At 33.4% G+C, this 16,305-nt stretch overlaps 1 protein-coding gene across 5 annotated transcripts in view; it reads left to right on the top strand.

Annotated features, from left to right (window-relative positions):
* PH4alphaEFB (prolyl 4-hydroxylase subunit alpha-1) overlaps nucleotides 1-8,521 on the top strand; it is a 264,715-nt gene extending 256,194 nt beyond the window's left edge. For 3 of the 5 annotated variants that reach the window (XM_075355113.1, XM_075355030.1, XM_075354963.1), the window contains exons 12-13: nucleotides 2,032-2,120; nucleotides 6,983-8,521. In XM_075355113.1, coding sequence (XP_075211228.1) covers nucleotides 2,032-2,120; nucleotides 6,983-7,108 — 215 coding nt within the window. In that variant the 3' untranslated portion in view covers nucleotides 7,109-8,521. Of the gene's footprint in view, nucleotides 1-2,031; nucleotides 2,121-2,727 lie in introns of all 5 variants that reach the window. The other 2 variants (XM_075355071.1, XM_075355125.1) reach the window with 2 other exon arrangements.
* Nucleotides 8,522-16,305: the final 7,784 nt, after the last annotated feature.

The following is a 16,305-nucleotide window of genomic DNA, read 5'->3' as shown; positions in this document are numbered from 1 at the left end:
TTAAGATTGTTTATGATGCATTTAAGATTTCTACCTTCTACAGATTGAAAAATTCTGTCATGTATTTTTTGACACTAGAGGTATCAGTTCAAATTATTTGGACCACTGGAAGCAAATAAGTTCTTCAACCAGTCTAAGTAATGTTTTTAAGGTGTGCAATAAACATATTTATGCCTCTTTACACCTTCATTTAACATGTTAAACTTCTTCTTAACTTGTTTTCATAAAATTTATGATTGGATTTCATGATCTTATTTTGAGATCATGAAATCCTCCTAGAATTTAAGGCTTTGAATGTTTAGGGCCTACAGCCATATAGTTTTTTGATCATTTTATTCCCAAACCCTAAAACTTCCTTTAACTACTCATACTAGTGGTTTTCTGAGGGATGTATTTTCTTTTTTTTGCGTAGTAGGAGGGAAAAGTTCTACCAGCCACCATCTGCCTGCAACAGACAGTAGTGTTGGGCTCTCGCCAACTAAAAAACTTCTCCCTTTATCACATAGTAACTGGACCTAACCATAAGGCATGAACCTAACTCCTTGACGTGGCAGGATGCGAAGTCCAAAAAGATTCTATCCTGAGAGAGAAACTTCTGGAAGAGACCAGCACCTAACTCGAACACATCGTGATACCATGGGTCATCACTCTTTCCTGTCTTGAAGATGAGCCTGCATTCTTTCTTGAATGCAGCCTCTTCCAAGTCGGTGTTCTGATCCATAATCGGGGTCAGAACTTCCTCATCAAAGAGACTGCAGTCTATGTTATAGATTATGACACGGGTCCTATGACTGCGCTTGGGGGTTCAACCTTGACCTCAAGCTTCTTCACTGCAGGAGAGTCTAGATGACTCGGACTTGTTATTCCTTGTAAGTCCTTGTTATTCGCTACCACTACTAGACCCTTGCTGGTCTCTTATGTTTCTAATCTTAAGGCTTTTTCGGCTGTTATGAAGAACAGCCTGAAAGTCCTTCTTGAAGTCCAGCCTGAAGGTCGGCACTTGTTGTGGTGGAACCCTCCGGTTTGTTGACACACCTTCGGTTTCTTGGCCTGCCTTTTACCACGGACGACCTCAGTTTAGTGCCTGGGCTGTGCTGAGGCAGGAACTGGCATCTGAAGCACTTTGACCTCCTTGGACTTGGAGGCCAAGGTCTCAAACCCCCTACCACAGCAGACAGGGCCTCTTTAATTTTCACTAATTGAGGAAGAATTGTCTTCCCCGGCCACGCTGCCGGGGAGCTCCAGAAACTTAGTGAGGTAGTCCAGGTCGCCCTGGGCTGCCTTGACCAGCGGGGCAGAACTGCCGGTTCTGCCCTTTGCTTTCTTAAAAGCTTCAACTACATGATTGGGTTTAACCCAGGGGAGTGTCTCTGTATCCATATCAGAAACCTCGTTCTCCAACAAAGTCGAAGGAACAGGCTCAGCCTTCCTCTTCCATCCAGATTTTTTTCACTACAACCTGGAATCCTGCTTCTTGCAATGCCAGAGATTCCCCAACCTATGCGCTGTAGACAACTTGCTTTCTGTGAAAACAGAAATTTATTGTCATTTCGCAGAAGAATCACTATAATACAACAGTGAGCTTTTCTGGTCCTCCAGCCATATTGAGATTTCAGGCAACGAGTGCACTGATGGGTAGCAAAGGAGGCTTGTTTGCAGCTTCCTTTCACCAATTTGATCGCTTTGAATGAACTTGTCTGTTTTCTAAAGAGGATGATATATGATGAGTAGCAAAGTGACTGTGATACTAATATCAACAATAAAATTCATCCAATGAAGAAGAGTGTGTCACCATGAAAATCTTCATGCAGAAATAACCATCGAGATGAGGTTATTATTTGCTGTTTGTGAATAGGGCACAGTAGGCTCATTCATGGGTATCTAATGACTCAAACAGATGCACCAGTTGTGCTCGCTGCGACTACCAACAGTGCACCATATCCTTATGGATTGTATCTGTTATGTGGCATTGTGTCACAAGTTTAAACTAGGGGTTAATGAAATGTTTACATATTTTCTGTGATTTCTTAGGGCCGTCCATTTATATTCAAATATATAAATTACTGCAGTGTTTTCCAGCTATTCATGCCATTTGCTGTAAAGAAGATGGTAATTATGAGGTATATAATATGATATATCTTTGTGTTTTTATTTTGCTTTTAGCATGCGTTACAGGCATTTTACTTTGATGATGTATTTTTGCATTTCTGGGTTATTCGTTGTTAATTAATTTTTAATTGTCCATTTTTTAACATTTATTTCTTTACACTAACTATATTGTTTCCGGGTAATAATAACAAAAGCGTTGTTCATCCAGAAAAACCAAAATTAAAAAAAAATAAAAATAATATTTTATTAATAAATAGTTAAATTTACTGTATCAATAAAGATAAATGAAGTGTTGAGTGTAATTAAAAATTTAAAAAATATTTTATTCCCTTTTCAATTCAAAAATGTGTTTAACATTATGAAGATTTGGTCATAAAAATGAAAACGTCAAACATTTAGTTAGAAATCAGCAAAAGCATATATGATGAGGTATTCTTAGTGCTGTAAATATTATTCACGTTATATATGGAATATTCTGTGATGTCTTGCTGGTGTTCAGAAAGTATAGCTTGAAACTATATGGTGTTGCAGTGCTTTGAACAGGTTACATTGTTCCTGAAATTTGGGGAACAGTCTATTTTATTCTTTTTCTAAAATAAATCTGATTTTTCCTTACAGTATCAAACAAATGGATTCATGAAAGAGGACAGGAATTTAGAAGACCTTGCAATCTTGAATATGAAAGTTCTGAGGAAGAAAGCTGACATCTGCAGATGGACATTCTTCCTTTTGTAATAAACAACTCAGTTTTAAAAATTCAGAAGTCCTTTGAATTTTTTTCAAAAAAAACAGTCATTGTCAAGGATAATGATGGTCATCAGAAGGAACCATAAGAAACGCAGCTCATGACCAGATTATGTTCTCAAAATCTTACTTCACTATTTATATAGTTTACACATTACTTATTTATTAATCATCTGCTTTTAACTTAATATTTTAATTAATAATATGCACTATTTTCTGTTATTGAGATATTGTTGAGCTATCATTTTCTGTACCTAAACATTCATTTAGTTTGCATTAATTTGTGTTTATTTAACATGTTTGTTTGTTTGTTGTTTTGATTTAATGTTTAGAATATTAAATTTCCAAAGCAGTTTTTTCTAAAAAAAAAACTGCTTTGGTAATTATAAAAATTATAATAATCAATAATTATTGATGATTATGTTTAAAGTAGCAAAAGTACATTTAACTAAATACGTCCTTTTTGATAATGCTATTTTGATCATTTGATTATTAATATAATATAGACTTTGAGTTGTATTAAATTTATTGTTTATCAGTTGTCTTGGGTAAAATTTTGTTTTACTGTAAAAGGAAAAATAATCAGTTAAATTTTGCTTGTTTGGTCACTCAAATACACTTATAGGGATATAGATAATACACTAATATTAGTGCTGAACTGAACTGTTTACATTATAATTATGATGCACAAAGTTTTTGTTTTTTAAATTTATGCATATGCATTAGTAGTTTGAGCATGCAAATTTATTATGAACAGTGTTTACTGTCAACGTGGAACATGATAGTAAAAATATATACACATGCGTACCTACCCAAGTACATACTTAAACTATAGGTACTAAATCTATTTATTTTTTTCATATTGTATAAATTCTGTACCAATATTTTAGTTTTTCAAATTAAACTTTGTAAGGTGTATTATTCCTACTAAAACTATATTTTTATAATGTATTTTCCCAAAAAGTGGCAAAACTAAATATTTCATAGTTTTATCGATATACTTATGGATGGATGTACTTAGGATAAACAATTTATTTAATATTCTTAGATAATAAAAATTATGTTCAACTTTTGAATGTATAAAATGTTATGTTATACTATTAAAAATAGAGTTTGCATTATATTAAAATTAATAATAATTATAAAAAATTATAAGTTAATTAATCTTTTATTAATTTTATTTATAATTAATGTAATTTTATATTAATTACAGAAAATTAATTAATAATCACAATTATTATCAAACGTTTTATTTCCAGGAATACTAATAGTTTGTATACTTACGGTGCTTGAAATTTCTATTTCCAGTAAGCTTTAGGTTGATTAAGTGTATATAGCCCCTAAGGATGTGGATTTTGAATTAAGCATACTTTTTTATCAATTTAAATATGAATAATGTTTAATTATTTGAAAATATAATATGCTTAGTCTTTTGGAGTTAAAAAACAAAGATTTTACATAAGATGATTAAAAACAGTATTTACCCTAAACTATAAATAATTTGGTCTTTATTAAAATTTAGATCTATTATTCTTTTGATATGATAAGTGTTTTTAAAATTATGATAGATTTTTATTATTTTTTTCTTTAAAGGTATTTATTATTATGGCTTTTACAAATTAATTTAATTTTTATAATTACAAAGTACAGTTAAGATTAAAAATTAAAATTACTTGTACTTTACAACACTAACAACTATTGTGTAATGATCTTTAATTTTAAGAACTGTTTGAAGAGGTGATAAATGGGTGATTCTGTTAAAAGTACTGTAAAATTCAGTTATTGTAATTTTAACTGTACATAATAATTATGAAAATTAAATTAATTTGTAAAATGCATAAAAATAAGATTCATCATTTATCAGCTCTTCATACGGTTATTAAAGTGCATTATACAGTATTTTGTTTATGAATAAAACATGTATCTGAATTACACTTCAAATTTGACATTTATAAACTCAATTCTGCTCTAAGCTACATTAAAAAAAAGAAGTTTTAACTTTTTAAAAAATTAAAATTTAGTGAATGAGCCACTAATACACTTGTAGAACAGAGACTAGCAGAGGGCTGATATCTTTGAGTTCATCATCGTGATCCAGCTTTCATTTAGAGCTCCACTTTCTAGGGATCTTCTATTCTCTCTCTCTCCTCTATTGAGAAGTACTTCATCTTCTGTCATCAAGATTGTTGATCAATTTTCACTTTAGCCGTAGGGAGAGATGACGTTACTCAGTGCTCCTATCTACAGCTAGAAGAACACTAGTCTTTTTTTTTTTTTAATGATGTTTCCACTGTTGTTCCTCCATACTTGCCTATTTACTTGCAGAGATGGCTTAGAATCGAAGCAGGTTTAAAGTGATGTTGATATCAGTTAGTTAATGTTCTCATTCATCTGAACTTCATTTTATTTTTAAAGTAATTTAATGTATTTACATTTTAGTATGTAGCTCTCTTACACTTATTAACAGTTCCCTTGTTACTGTTTAAAATAAATAAATAAATATATATATATATATATATATAGTTTTTAACTATCTAGTTAAAAACACAAGTGATACCAAATGTGCATTATTCTGTATAGTGTATTTCAGGTGACTTTTTTGGTTTTATCACCAGGATCTTAATACTATTACCATAGAATTATTCCATTATCATAGGGATTATCATTTCATTTTCCCAAAGGATTATTCTGTTAGTGACTATTTCATTTTTAGAACTGCTGAATAATATTTTTCATTGTATCATTAGAAGTATTTAAGATACTTTTTTTACATTTAATCGTAGATGTGATGTAATGCTTAAAATTTAAATTTCAAAGAATTCTTTGACTCCAGAACTGTTATTCGTAGTATCATTTATTTTAGGATCGATTAAATATGATTTTTTAATATTTTCTCAAGTTATTATCTATTTATAATTATTAATATTTTTCTAAACTATTAGAGAAGGTAGAGAGAGAGGTTTATTGGAAACGTCAAATAGATTTTTATTTTTGTAGCCAGCTGATTATAATTTACTGGAGTAAATTAAATAGAAATCGAGTTTACTTTATAGTCTAGCAGACATTCTGCTAGATCATTTAATGATATATATATATATATATATATATATAATATATTATGTTTTGATATTAATTTATTTAAATTTAATTCTTGAGTCATTGTGTACAATATTAAAAGTTATAGTTCTTAATTTAATAAAAGTTGTATCACTTTTTTTAAATTTCAATTTGTTGAATTTATTATAGAGAGATATTTAATAAAACCTAATTTTAGGTATCCATAATCTAGTTTTCTTCATAGAAACAGGAGTAAATTTTTGTTCCTGATATTCATGAAAATTCATGAATGTCAGGAACATTTCTATAAGGATCTAATGAAAACACTATATTTACAAGGTCGTGAACTGTGTATGTTTAGTTCAGAAGTTGTAAAGATATATATTTAAGTTTCTTTTGGTACCACATATATTTCTGTTCATATTTCTCATTTATTAAATAACACTGCAGTAGAAAAATTTCTACAGTAATGCAACAAATTCTTTAATAATGAAAACTAGTTTCAGAAAATATAAAACTGAACAGATTTATTTTTTTAATTACCGGTGTATAGTTACTTTAATAAAATAATAATTTATTTTTTCTTTAGTTTGTAAATTTTATTATTATTATGTTCCATTTTACCTTTTTAAGAATAGTTTATTTATTAAGTTAAGGTAATACTTTAAGTAGTCAGCCCTAGTATGTGATATTTACAACGTTTTCTTTCGATTTGTTCTAATTCATCCTTAAATTTGAAAATACAACAACCATTTAATAAAAACCTTTAATAAAATTTCTGATTATTTTTTATTCAAAATATTTTAAACATTTATTGAATTGGTTATATATAGATTAATTGTAGTTATAGCTGTAACAATATTAATTATAATATTATATTATTAATTACAATATTAGTTGTAGTCTTTAACTGTGTACGAGAAGGTAGAATATATATATATATATGTATTGATTGACTGTAATGATTAATAAGTGTTGTTGATGGAAAGAGAGAATCATTGAAGATTTCTTTTGTTATTATATAGTAGTGTAACCCATTGTAAGATATTAATTTATTTTTGTATTTGTTCAGCAGGTCATTTATGCTTATTTCCACAAATACCCTGATTGCAGTGAGTTTTCTGTAAAAATTAGATATGAATCTAATTTTTACATAATTATACATGATATAATTCTGATATTTAAATTTTCAAAATAATTTAAATACTTTTAGCTAGTATGTCATTTGATTTTTTTTTATCAAAGCACACTTTATGGGTCATTTGAAACTATTAATATACTTGGTTAAATGTAAAAAAAGTCATGTCTCGCCTGATTCTTCGTTAAAATTTTCCAACTTTATTCTGTGTATTAATATGTATTTTATTTTTAAATTTTAAGAATATGTTAAAAAAAATTCTTTTGAAAATAAATGAACATTTAAATATATTAAAAATAAAAAGTAAGTTTAAAATGGATTTTTTCTATTAGTCTTGTTTGAAAAAAGAAATTATAATCTCAGAGTTGAAGTTTATTTCTGAGAGACACATTAAATTTTCATAATTTTAACTTCAGTTTTTCCAACATTGAATATTATTCATTTATAAGGTATAAATAATAATTAAGATTAAAATTTAGTTTATTAACACTAAAACTTTTTTATTTCCAACCTTTTTTTTAGTATAATTAGTTGCTTCAGTAGCTTTATATGTTAGCAAGCAAATTACATATGCAGATTCCAGGTTTGTTTACACCCATAATTGTTATTTTTCATTATTCAAAATTTTATTTCTTATTTACAAATAATTTTATGTAGAAATCATTCAGTATAAGAAAGGTTATCTTTCATTTCATTAATTTATTTATTATATATCAGCAGGCAAGTTAAAAAATGTCAATATTGGGTAAAATTAGATGACTACTTATTTACATATTTAAAAGTATTAAATTATTTATTTTAAATTTTAATTATAAATTATTTTTTTGTAATAACCACTTTAATGAGAGTCAATACAATAATGTAGTTATGTGTAGTGACAGATGCTGATAAAAAGATATTTTATTCCAGTTTCACTTTTAAATATTATTTAGTCTTAAAAAATAGGGATTGGGGAAGTAGAAATCATAATCTAATTACTGGACATTACAATATTGAGTAGGAATTTTCATTGCATCAATAAAATATTTCTGTTTTGCTATATAATATTTAAATTCTACTTGCAAGTAGGTGTGTTATCCTTCAACTGCAACATATTTTATTGTGCCATAGTGCAGTTTTAATGATAATACTCACATTTGGCCAAAATAGAGTAAAGAAATTAATATATTTATATTAGAGAATGGATATGTAAGAACGTATAACTATAGATTTGTTACATTCAGTGTTAATGTGTTTGTAATAATTTGTGTTGTAAGTAAAAAATAAAATTGTCTTGTCTTTTTACTAAAATGTAAGTTGATAATATTTTCTTCATAATGATAATCACAATCTTGTTTGTTATAAATTTCAGTAAACGACAGTTATAGTTTACATAGTATTATAAAAAATACAGTTTTTATTTTTTCTGTTTAATATGAAAGCTATGTAATATAGTATGTAAGTATGTATTTAATAAAAAAAACTGTATTTGCATTTTCATTTTTTTTTCATTTTCATTTTTTTATGTCCTTTTCAGTGGATAGAGACAAACTTTTAGAATTTGTCTGAAGATGTTCGCTATTTAATATTTTACACACATTACTCTTTGAATTGGTTACAATGCAAATATACCAGCATCAAGGTATATACTTGTATTTCTTGTTTTTCTGACTAAAGGTATTAAAATAATTTTAAACATTTTTAAGATAAGTGAAATTAAAAAATTCATTTTTTTACATGCTTCATCATTACCATTAACAGAAGAAATGTATAATCTTCTGGTTACATGTTTATATCTTAATTCTGTATTTGTTAAAAGTTACAAAAAAAAGTCTGATGTGGACACTATATTACTTCCTTCTTTGTATGCCTATTAAATTACATATACACATTTTTTGGTGCACTTTATTTAAACTTATTTAATTTGAAATTGAGGTGCAATCCTCCAATTCTTTAATAAACTGGACAGTTACACAATTCCTGAAGATTCGTTTTTATTGACATCAAATATTCATACACTTATTAATTCAACAGTCTTACATGAAATATTACGATAGAGTAAAAGTCCTTTTATTACTCATATCAGTATTATTTGTATGTTTGTGAGTTGCTGATTAACAAAAGTTTCATATTTCTGGTGTGTTGTGTAGATAAAAGTTAATAGTAATTAAACTATCCCGTTTAGTGTACTCCTGTATACTGATTACAAATGTTAATTTTGACCTTACGCTGTAGAGTATTCAGTTTTTATTATTGTATTATTTGGTGAATAATGAAAAACAAAAAAGAAACCATCATACAGGGAAAAAAAGATAACGTGAAGAAATATATATCAGAAAAACAACAAGAAGAGGAAGAAAATATTAAGAATGAGGGAAGAATAAAAAGATTAAGAGAAGGTTGTAAATATAAAGAGGAAGAAAATGTTTAACCAAAGAAAGAATAAAAAAATTAAGAGAAGATGATAAGTAAAAGAAGAAGAAAATGTTAAAACCAAAGAAAGAATAAAAAGGCTAAGAGAAGATGATAAATATAAAGAGGAAGGTAAACATTAAGACCAAGGAAAGAATAAAAGGATTAAGAGAGGATGATGAATATAAAGAGAGAGAAAATTTGAAAACTAGAGAACATTAAGATCTCAAGTTAAGATCAAATTAAGATCAGAAGAATTATATCAAACCAAAGAGTGATTAAATGATTAGCGACAAAAAACAAATAAATGAAATGATGATCAACCCTGACTTGGGGAGAATATTGTTCGACAATATCAGAGGAGTAATGAACTAAAAGATAAGAATTTTTTGCAATTTAATAAAGATCGGGCATGTATGGCTCAGTGTATATGTTCTTTTGAGGATATATTTTTCAGTCACTCTGTAGTTAACTTTAATGTAGATAAAATTAAACAGAAATTATACTAGAAAAAACAAAAATAATACAATTCTAAATTATAATTTTCAATTAATATTAAATATTCAGAAGTTTCACCAAATTTACTGCATATATACACATATGCAATACTGTTTATGAAATTATATGTACACATTTTTAAAAGTACGTAAAATTTTATTTCACTAATAATTTCTTATTTTTTTATTTTTATTTTAGTGTTATAGAATTATAATTTATTGTAAAACTTTTTTTACAATCATGTGTTAATAATTATTAATAAATCAATATATTTAATTTAAATAAAAAGTTAAAAAAATAAGAAAATAGATGAAGTCTGATTCGAACCAATGTGCCCCTCTTCCCCTTATAGATCCAAATATTTCATTAATTAGAATTTCACTTGGCTATAAATCTGGAACCAATGAAAATAAGTACCACTATATCGTTGAAAAGCTCTCAGTGGGGGCTTATTACTGCAGTTAAGAAAAAGACCAATATCCAAATTTTTTGGGATTTTAGACTTTTTTGGGCACTTTTGGTTCATTCAATTGCAATCAAAAGGAAAGGTGCACAACTAGATGTTACAACAGTCCTAAATCCAAAATTTCAACATACTACAGCTAATTGTTTTTGAGTTATACACATACATATGTAAGTACATACAGACATAACACCGAAAGTAGTCAAAATGAATTCAGGGATGGTTAAAATGGATATTTCCATTGAAATCTGACATTTTTCGTGATCACAATACTTCCTTTACTTTGTACAAGGAAGTAAAAACAGGCAAAATTACTATTGTATAGATATACATTACTATTATATAGAATAATTTTAATAATAACTGTTTTAATAGTTTTTAAATAATATATGTTTAAAAATTTCAAAAGAGCAAGATAGAAAAAACATTGTTTTACAGATTACAACAATTTCAGCCACAGAGCAATTTCATTGATTGTGTAAACTGTATACATTAAGTAATGCCGGATAACCAATTATTCATAATCACTTCCTTTATTTACTTTCAAAATTTACACTTCATTAATTAAATATTGCAATGAGTTATAATTATGTTTGTAGTTAAGAACACATTTATTCACATTTTAAATATATATTAAATATGTCTAGCTAGAACAATAATAATTTAGTGATATTGTTGCTAATACATCTTAAAGGAAAAGTAAATTCATATGATTAATTCTAACAATAGTTAAGATCAGCTGGTTTATTAACAAATAAAAAGAAAGAAGATGACAGGAGATGTTTACATTAAGCAAGAGGACAAAGAAAAGAAATGAATCTGAACACAGATATATGATCTATTTTTAACTGTCATGAAGTATGCTCAACTCTCCAAGAAAATTCATTTATTCTCAAGAAAACCTATTCAACAGAGAATAAAGAGTTTGGAAACAAAAAGGTGAAGAAGATGTTTGTATAAAAAGACTAACAAATAGATGAAAGAGGTGACAGATTAAAAGTAATATGAAACTTAAATGACATAGTAGAACAAGAAAGGAAATCCCTGGAGAATAAGGGCTAAGTCAGAAAATGAAGGGAACTTACTTTTAGAAACTTGTACCAGGTTTTAAAAAAATAGTTTGGGCTAAGTCAGAAAATGAAGGGAACTTACTTTTAGAAACTTGTACCAGGTTTTAAAAAAATAGTTTGAATAATACATAATGAAATATTTAACGTAAGTAAATAAATTAAGAAATTAAATAAATTTTATATGTAAGACATTCCATATTTATTTTATGTTATAAAATACATTTTTTGGCATTCCAGACTCCTGTAACTTTCAAATTGTCCTTTTCACTGTTTGATTATATCATCTGTTAGTTCCTAATCTGATGGTAATCAGGTGACTCCTCATCAGACAGACTCCGCTCAATGTCATAGATTATGAGACGGGGCCTTCTCAACCGCTTGGGGTCAACCTTGATCTCAAGGTTCTTAACCACCGGAGACTCTGTGATGACTTGGACAGCCTCCTTATTGTCAGCAACCACTATCATTCCTTTGCTGGTCTCCTTAGTGTCCCTAATCCGAAGGTCCTTTCGGTTACTGCGAAGAGTAATCTGAAAGTCCCGTTTGAGGTCTTTGTAATCGTGGTCTTTGAGCCCTCAGCCTTATTTAAAAAAATAACCTCTGACTTCTTAGCCAGCTTGGTGGCTTCCCACTTGTTCTTAAACGTTGGCGTAGCGCCGGTGCCTGGGAAACTTTGGGCACTACCTTGACTTCCTTGGGTTTGGAAGCCAAGGACTCGAAACCATCCGCTACCCCCTCTTTCATCTTGGATAGCCGCGCTAGCATTGTCTTTCTCGCTCCAGCACTGACGTCGCCGGGAAGAGACAAAAACTCTACCAAGTAGTCCAGGTCCTCCTGGACTAACTTTGCCAACTGGGCAGAACTGACAGGTCTGTCTTTAGCCTTTCGAAAATCATCCACAGCCGGCGGTGTTTTTGCCCGGGAGCGCCCGTGTCCATCGAACTCGACTGGTCCTCGGAGGAGGTTGATGGGGCACAGGCTCCGGCTTGCGCTTCCGCCTGGACTTGCGGACCTTCTGGAAACCTTCCATGACCGAAGATTCCCTACGCTAATAAAAACTAACGCTAAACGAATTAACTGCTCTCGCTGTCTACCTACCACTCTGGGATGGGCAAGCCCGCAGCGAGACGGGCGGCTGGAAACCCTTACGTTCTCCTGTCACACTTCGCACCTCTTGGCCGCTGCTGGAACGATTGATTGCAATACCACTCGTACGGCAAAAAGCCACGTATTACTGCCCTCGCTCTGATAAGAGCGTGAGAGGACTAAAGGCAAAAACCCTTTCTCGTCACAGGGAGCTAACGACCAGCAGTCGTTGCCACCTTTCAGCCGCGATGAGGCGGGTACGCATCGCACAAAACTTTCTCCAGTTAAAAGCCGCGAATAAGAGTATAAAATATTCAAGTGCAACTGTGACCATAGACTGAAAACCAGCTAACCTTGATACTGTCGGAAGGTACTCACTCGACCGACAGCCAAATATCACCAATGATCAGTGGAAAGAACACAGCTCTCTGGCAACACACTCAAGGAGACCAGAGATGCCGACAGGACACCATCTCGATTCCCCCCCCCCTTCCCGAGGAGAGAAGATCCCGCCATCATAGCGTGTCCGGTTGCTACACCACCCCCTCCGTTTCTTGCCAGTAGTGCCGACAGGACACCAGTCTAATCTTCACCCTTTCTTTCCGGGTGATATCCACAACCACAACCGTAGGGAGCCGATATGTGGTAATCCGAGTCTCCCCAAAGCCGTCTCTGAAAGACAGTCGTATTCCATCTAAATAGACTGGCTCAACAACCTGCCCCAGTCCCCGAAGTATATATCCAAATCACTTATCTGCAGTAAAGTCATCCTAGTTCTAGTTGAGACGTTTCCCTCTTTGAGAGCCTTCTTAAACTCACCCGCCGCAGGTCTGTCTTCCTTAACTCTAATTTCCATACTGTTACCAGCTTTAAGTATCGATAATATCTCAGACGTAGCTGGTACTGCCACCTCTGTTTTAATGAATCTCAACAAGTTCGCATATGTTGTAATCGGAGCCACCTTAATGACAAGCGTCTCTATCTTATGCAGTTGGTCGGCAGGGTCATTACTTTTCCAAGTATATGGGAGTCTGCGAGCAGATGATATGTCTGCCCAGATTTCTTCCCCTCCCACTCTAATATTTTCTTCGCGTATACTGCAGTGTTCTGTCCATACACCTCGGCCTGCATCGATTACAGGCATCCACCATTATTTATTCTTAGTGGTGGCCAACCAGGTCGCCACCACTACCGGAGTCGTCTACAAAAACTATGTGGAACTTGTTCTTCGCCGGCACCGCGTCATCAGGAGACCCACCAATAAGTCTGGTCTCCAAAGTGGCAGTCAGGACATTACCAATCCTAAGCACAGGTCCGTTTAAGAGCCAGGACACCTAGGAGTGCCTCGACGCCAAGCTTTCAAACAGCCGTCCTTCAATCGCTTCATGGAGATCCACAATGGCCATTATATCTAACGCACCATCTCTTCTATCCGGAATACCAACCAGTGTATTGCGAAAGGCCTTTTTCAGCCAAACCTTTCTTATAAAATCCGCAAGTTGGTGTGTGGGCAACCCCATTATCAAGCCCATCAACTATAGGGTACCCAGTATCAACCAATGTCTGGGTAGTCTCCTTTACCATTTATCCTAGTTCATCCTAGTAGCTCCGGCTGAAGTACGAATCAGTCTCCTAAGTCTTTCACAGCATCCTAACCCCGTAGGGATGAGACACCCACCTTGTGACGTTACTGGTTGCCACACCACTCCCTCCGTTCGAAGCCCAGAGGGGCTTTACCGGAGGTCGTCTTTACACCCTCTAACTGATTAAATCTCACAGTCATCAGCCAAGCCTCGGTAGGGATGTCACCAATGTAAATGCCTCGGCAGACATTTGCATCAGTAAAATACAAATCAAATTTTCCCTTCACGTAGGCCTCAAACGGACATCTTCCCTCAAACTAGGATGATTCCCTCAAACTAACTGACCGAAACCGCGGAAGCGTGAACCCCGTGCCTAGTCCAGATTTGACAGCACCGTTCGTGACTGCGAGTGCCTCTCAGGAAACGAACGAGTTTAAAGTTAATCAGTGTTACACTCATACCAATCAAAATTATGCCTTACGCAACATAGAGATTCAGACTTACACCCAATTAAGTCGACAAATTTAGGTCACATAACAAGGAGAACGCAACCTCATTCAGGTCCACGCAGGAGCCGGGGACAAACCCCGCACCGCCAATCGGTTCCATCATGATGTCTCGCGTGGCAATACCAAGTCACGATCACGACCCCCACCAGCGGAGGGAAGCCACGCTCCCGGTCGTACGGATTAACATACCCACGCGGCGCGGCCACCCCCACCAGCGGAAGCCCTAAAGCGAATCACAAACAATACCAATCAATATAACCGTGGCACGATACTAATGCGCCTACCTCCAACCAATCCAATGCATAAGCCGGAACCCTAGCCACCTGGTATCCTACAACTATGAGTACCTCGATTAAACTCCCTCTGCAGACCTACACACCGCAATGGCGCTAAGAAAACCAGCCACTATAGACCACTCCTCGCGGATCATCCAGTTAATACGGAGATCCAGAAAGGAATGTATTCTCTGAAGTTCCATAACAGCTCGTGAACGTTCGACCTCGTATCGTGGACAGAAGTTGAGAACGTGGTCCACCGTATCATCAGTCACATAATCCGGGCATTGACTCGAATTCACCAAACGAAACCTCAGCCAAACTCGTCCGAAAGGCACCATCCCGGAGAGAAATTGGGTGATATACCGACTGGGGGAGACCCATACAATCGCACCTAAATCAGACACTATAGGAAATACACCATGTGTGTAGCGGCCTGTGGGGGATACGTCCCTCCTGATCTGCCAAGATGCAAGGCCTCGGTTTTCAATCTCCTGCTTTCGTTCTGACGTCAATATGTTATTTACCTTGGAAATGTAGCATCCTTACGCTCATTAGCCAAGATATCTATTGGTTTACTCCGCCTATAACACGGACTGCCTCCCGAGAGACTGTTCTGTAACCGCCTATAATAGCCAGCAAGAGGAGTCGCTGGGCCAGCAGCAAAATGTCTGCGCAATACCTAAAAGCTATGCGATAAGCCAGGTGTAGCATACAGCATAATAGCTTCGCTGAAACCTTTGTAAAGGATACGCATGGTACGGTAATTCAACCCCCAATCGGAATGAGTGATTCTACGGATTCCATAAAAAGTATCAGCAACCTTTTTTTCTAGATACTGTAGATGTTGCTTGAACCGAAAATTCTCATCAAGGGTAACACCCAGGTATTTTTGAGTCGTAGCGTACCGAATGGGGAGACCAGCCATCCGGACCCGGATTCATCGGGTAGCAGCCAATCAGCCCTTAAGCAACATCATTGTTGTTTTCTCTGGGCTGAAAATCATCTTATGTTACAGACTCCACAGTCGTAGTGTCTCACAAGCACGAGCAGCTCGGAACTCTAACTCATTACGTGAATCCCCTTCATTCAGTAACAGCGCGTCGTCAGCATAAGCGACGACACAACAACCACATGGCAACCTTAAACGCAACATCGAATCAAATTCTATGATCTAAAGAAGGATCAGAACACTGCTCTGAGGGCATCCTTCAGTTAAGATCTTACGAACCTCCGAGCGGCCGTCACGCAGGGAAACGGTCCGATGGCTGAAATAACTTGAGAGCACTTCTAGTTCATTTCGTGTACACTTACGCTTCTACATCTGAAACAGGGCAGAGGGCCACCATAAGTTGTTAAATGCCCCGGATTTGTCCAGAAAA

The sequence above is a fragment of the Lycorma delicatula genome, chromosome 1 (assembly GCF_047948215.1).
Source record: "Lycorma delicatula isolate Av1 chromosome 1, ASM4794821v1, whole genome shotgun sequence".
Taxonomy (NCBI): Eukaryota; Metazoa; Arthropoda; class Insecta; order Hemiptera; family Fulgoridae; genus Lycorma; species Lycorma delicatula.
Note: the sequence above shows the minus strand (reverse complement) of the source record. Positions and strands in the feature narration are given on the sequence as shown.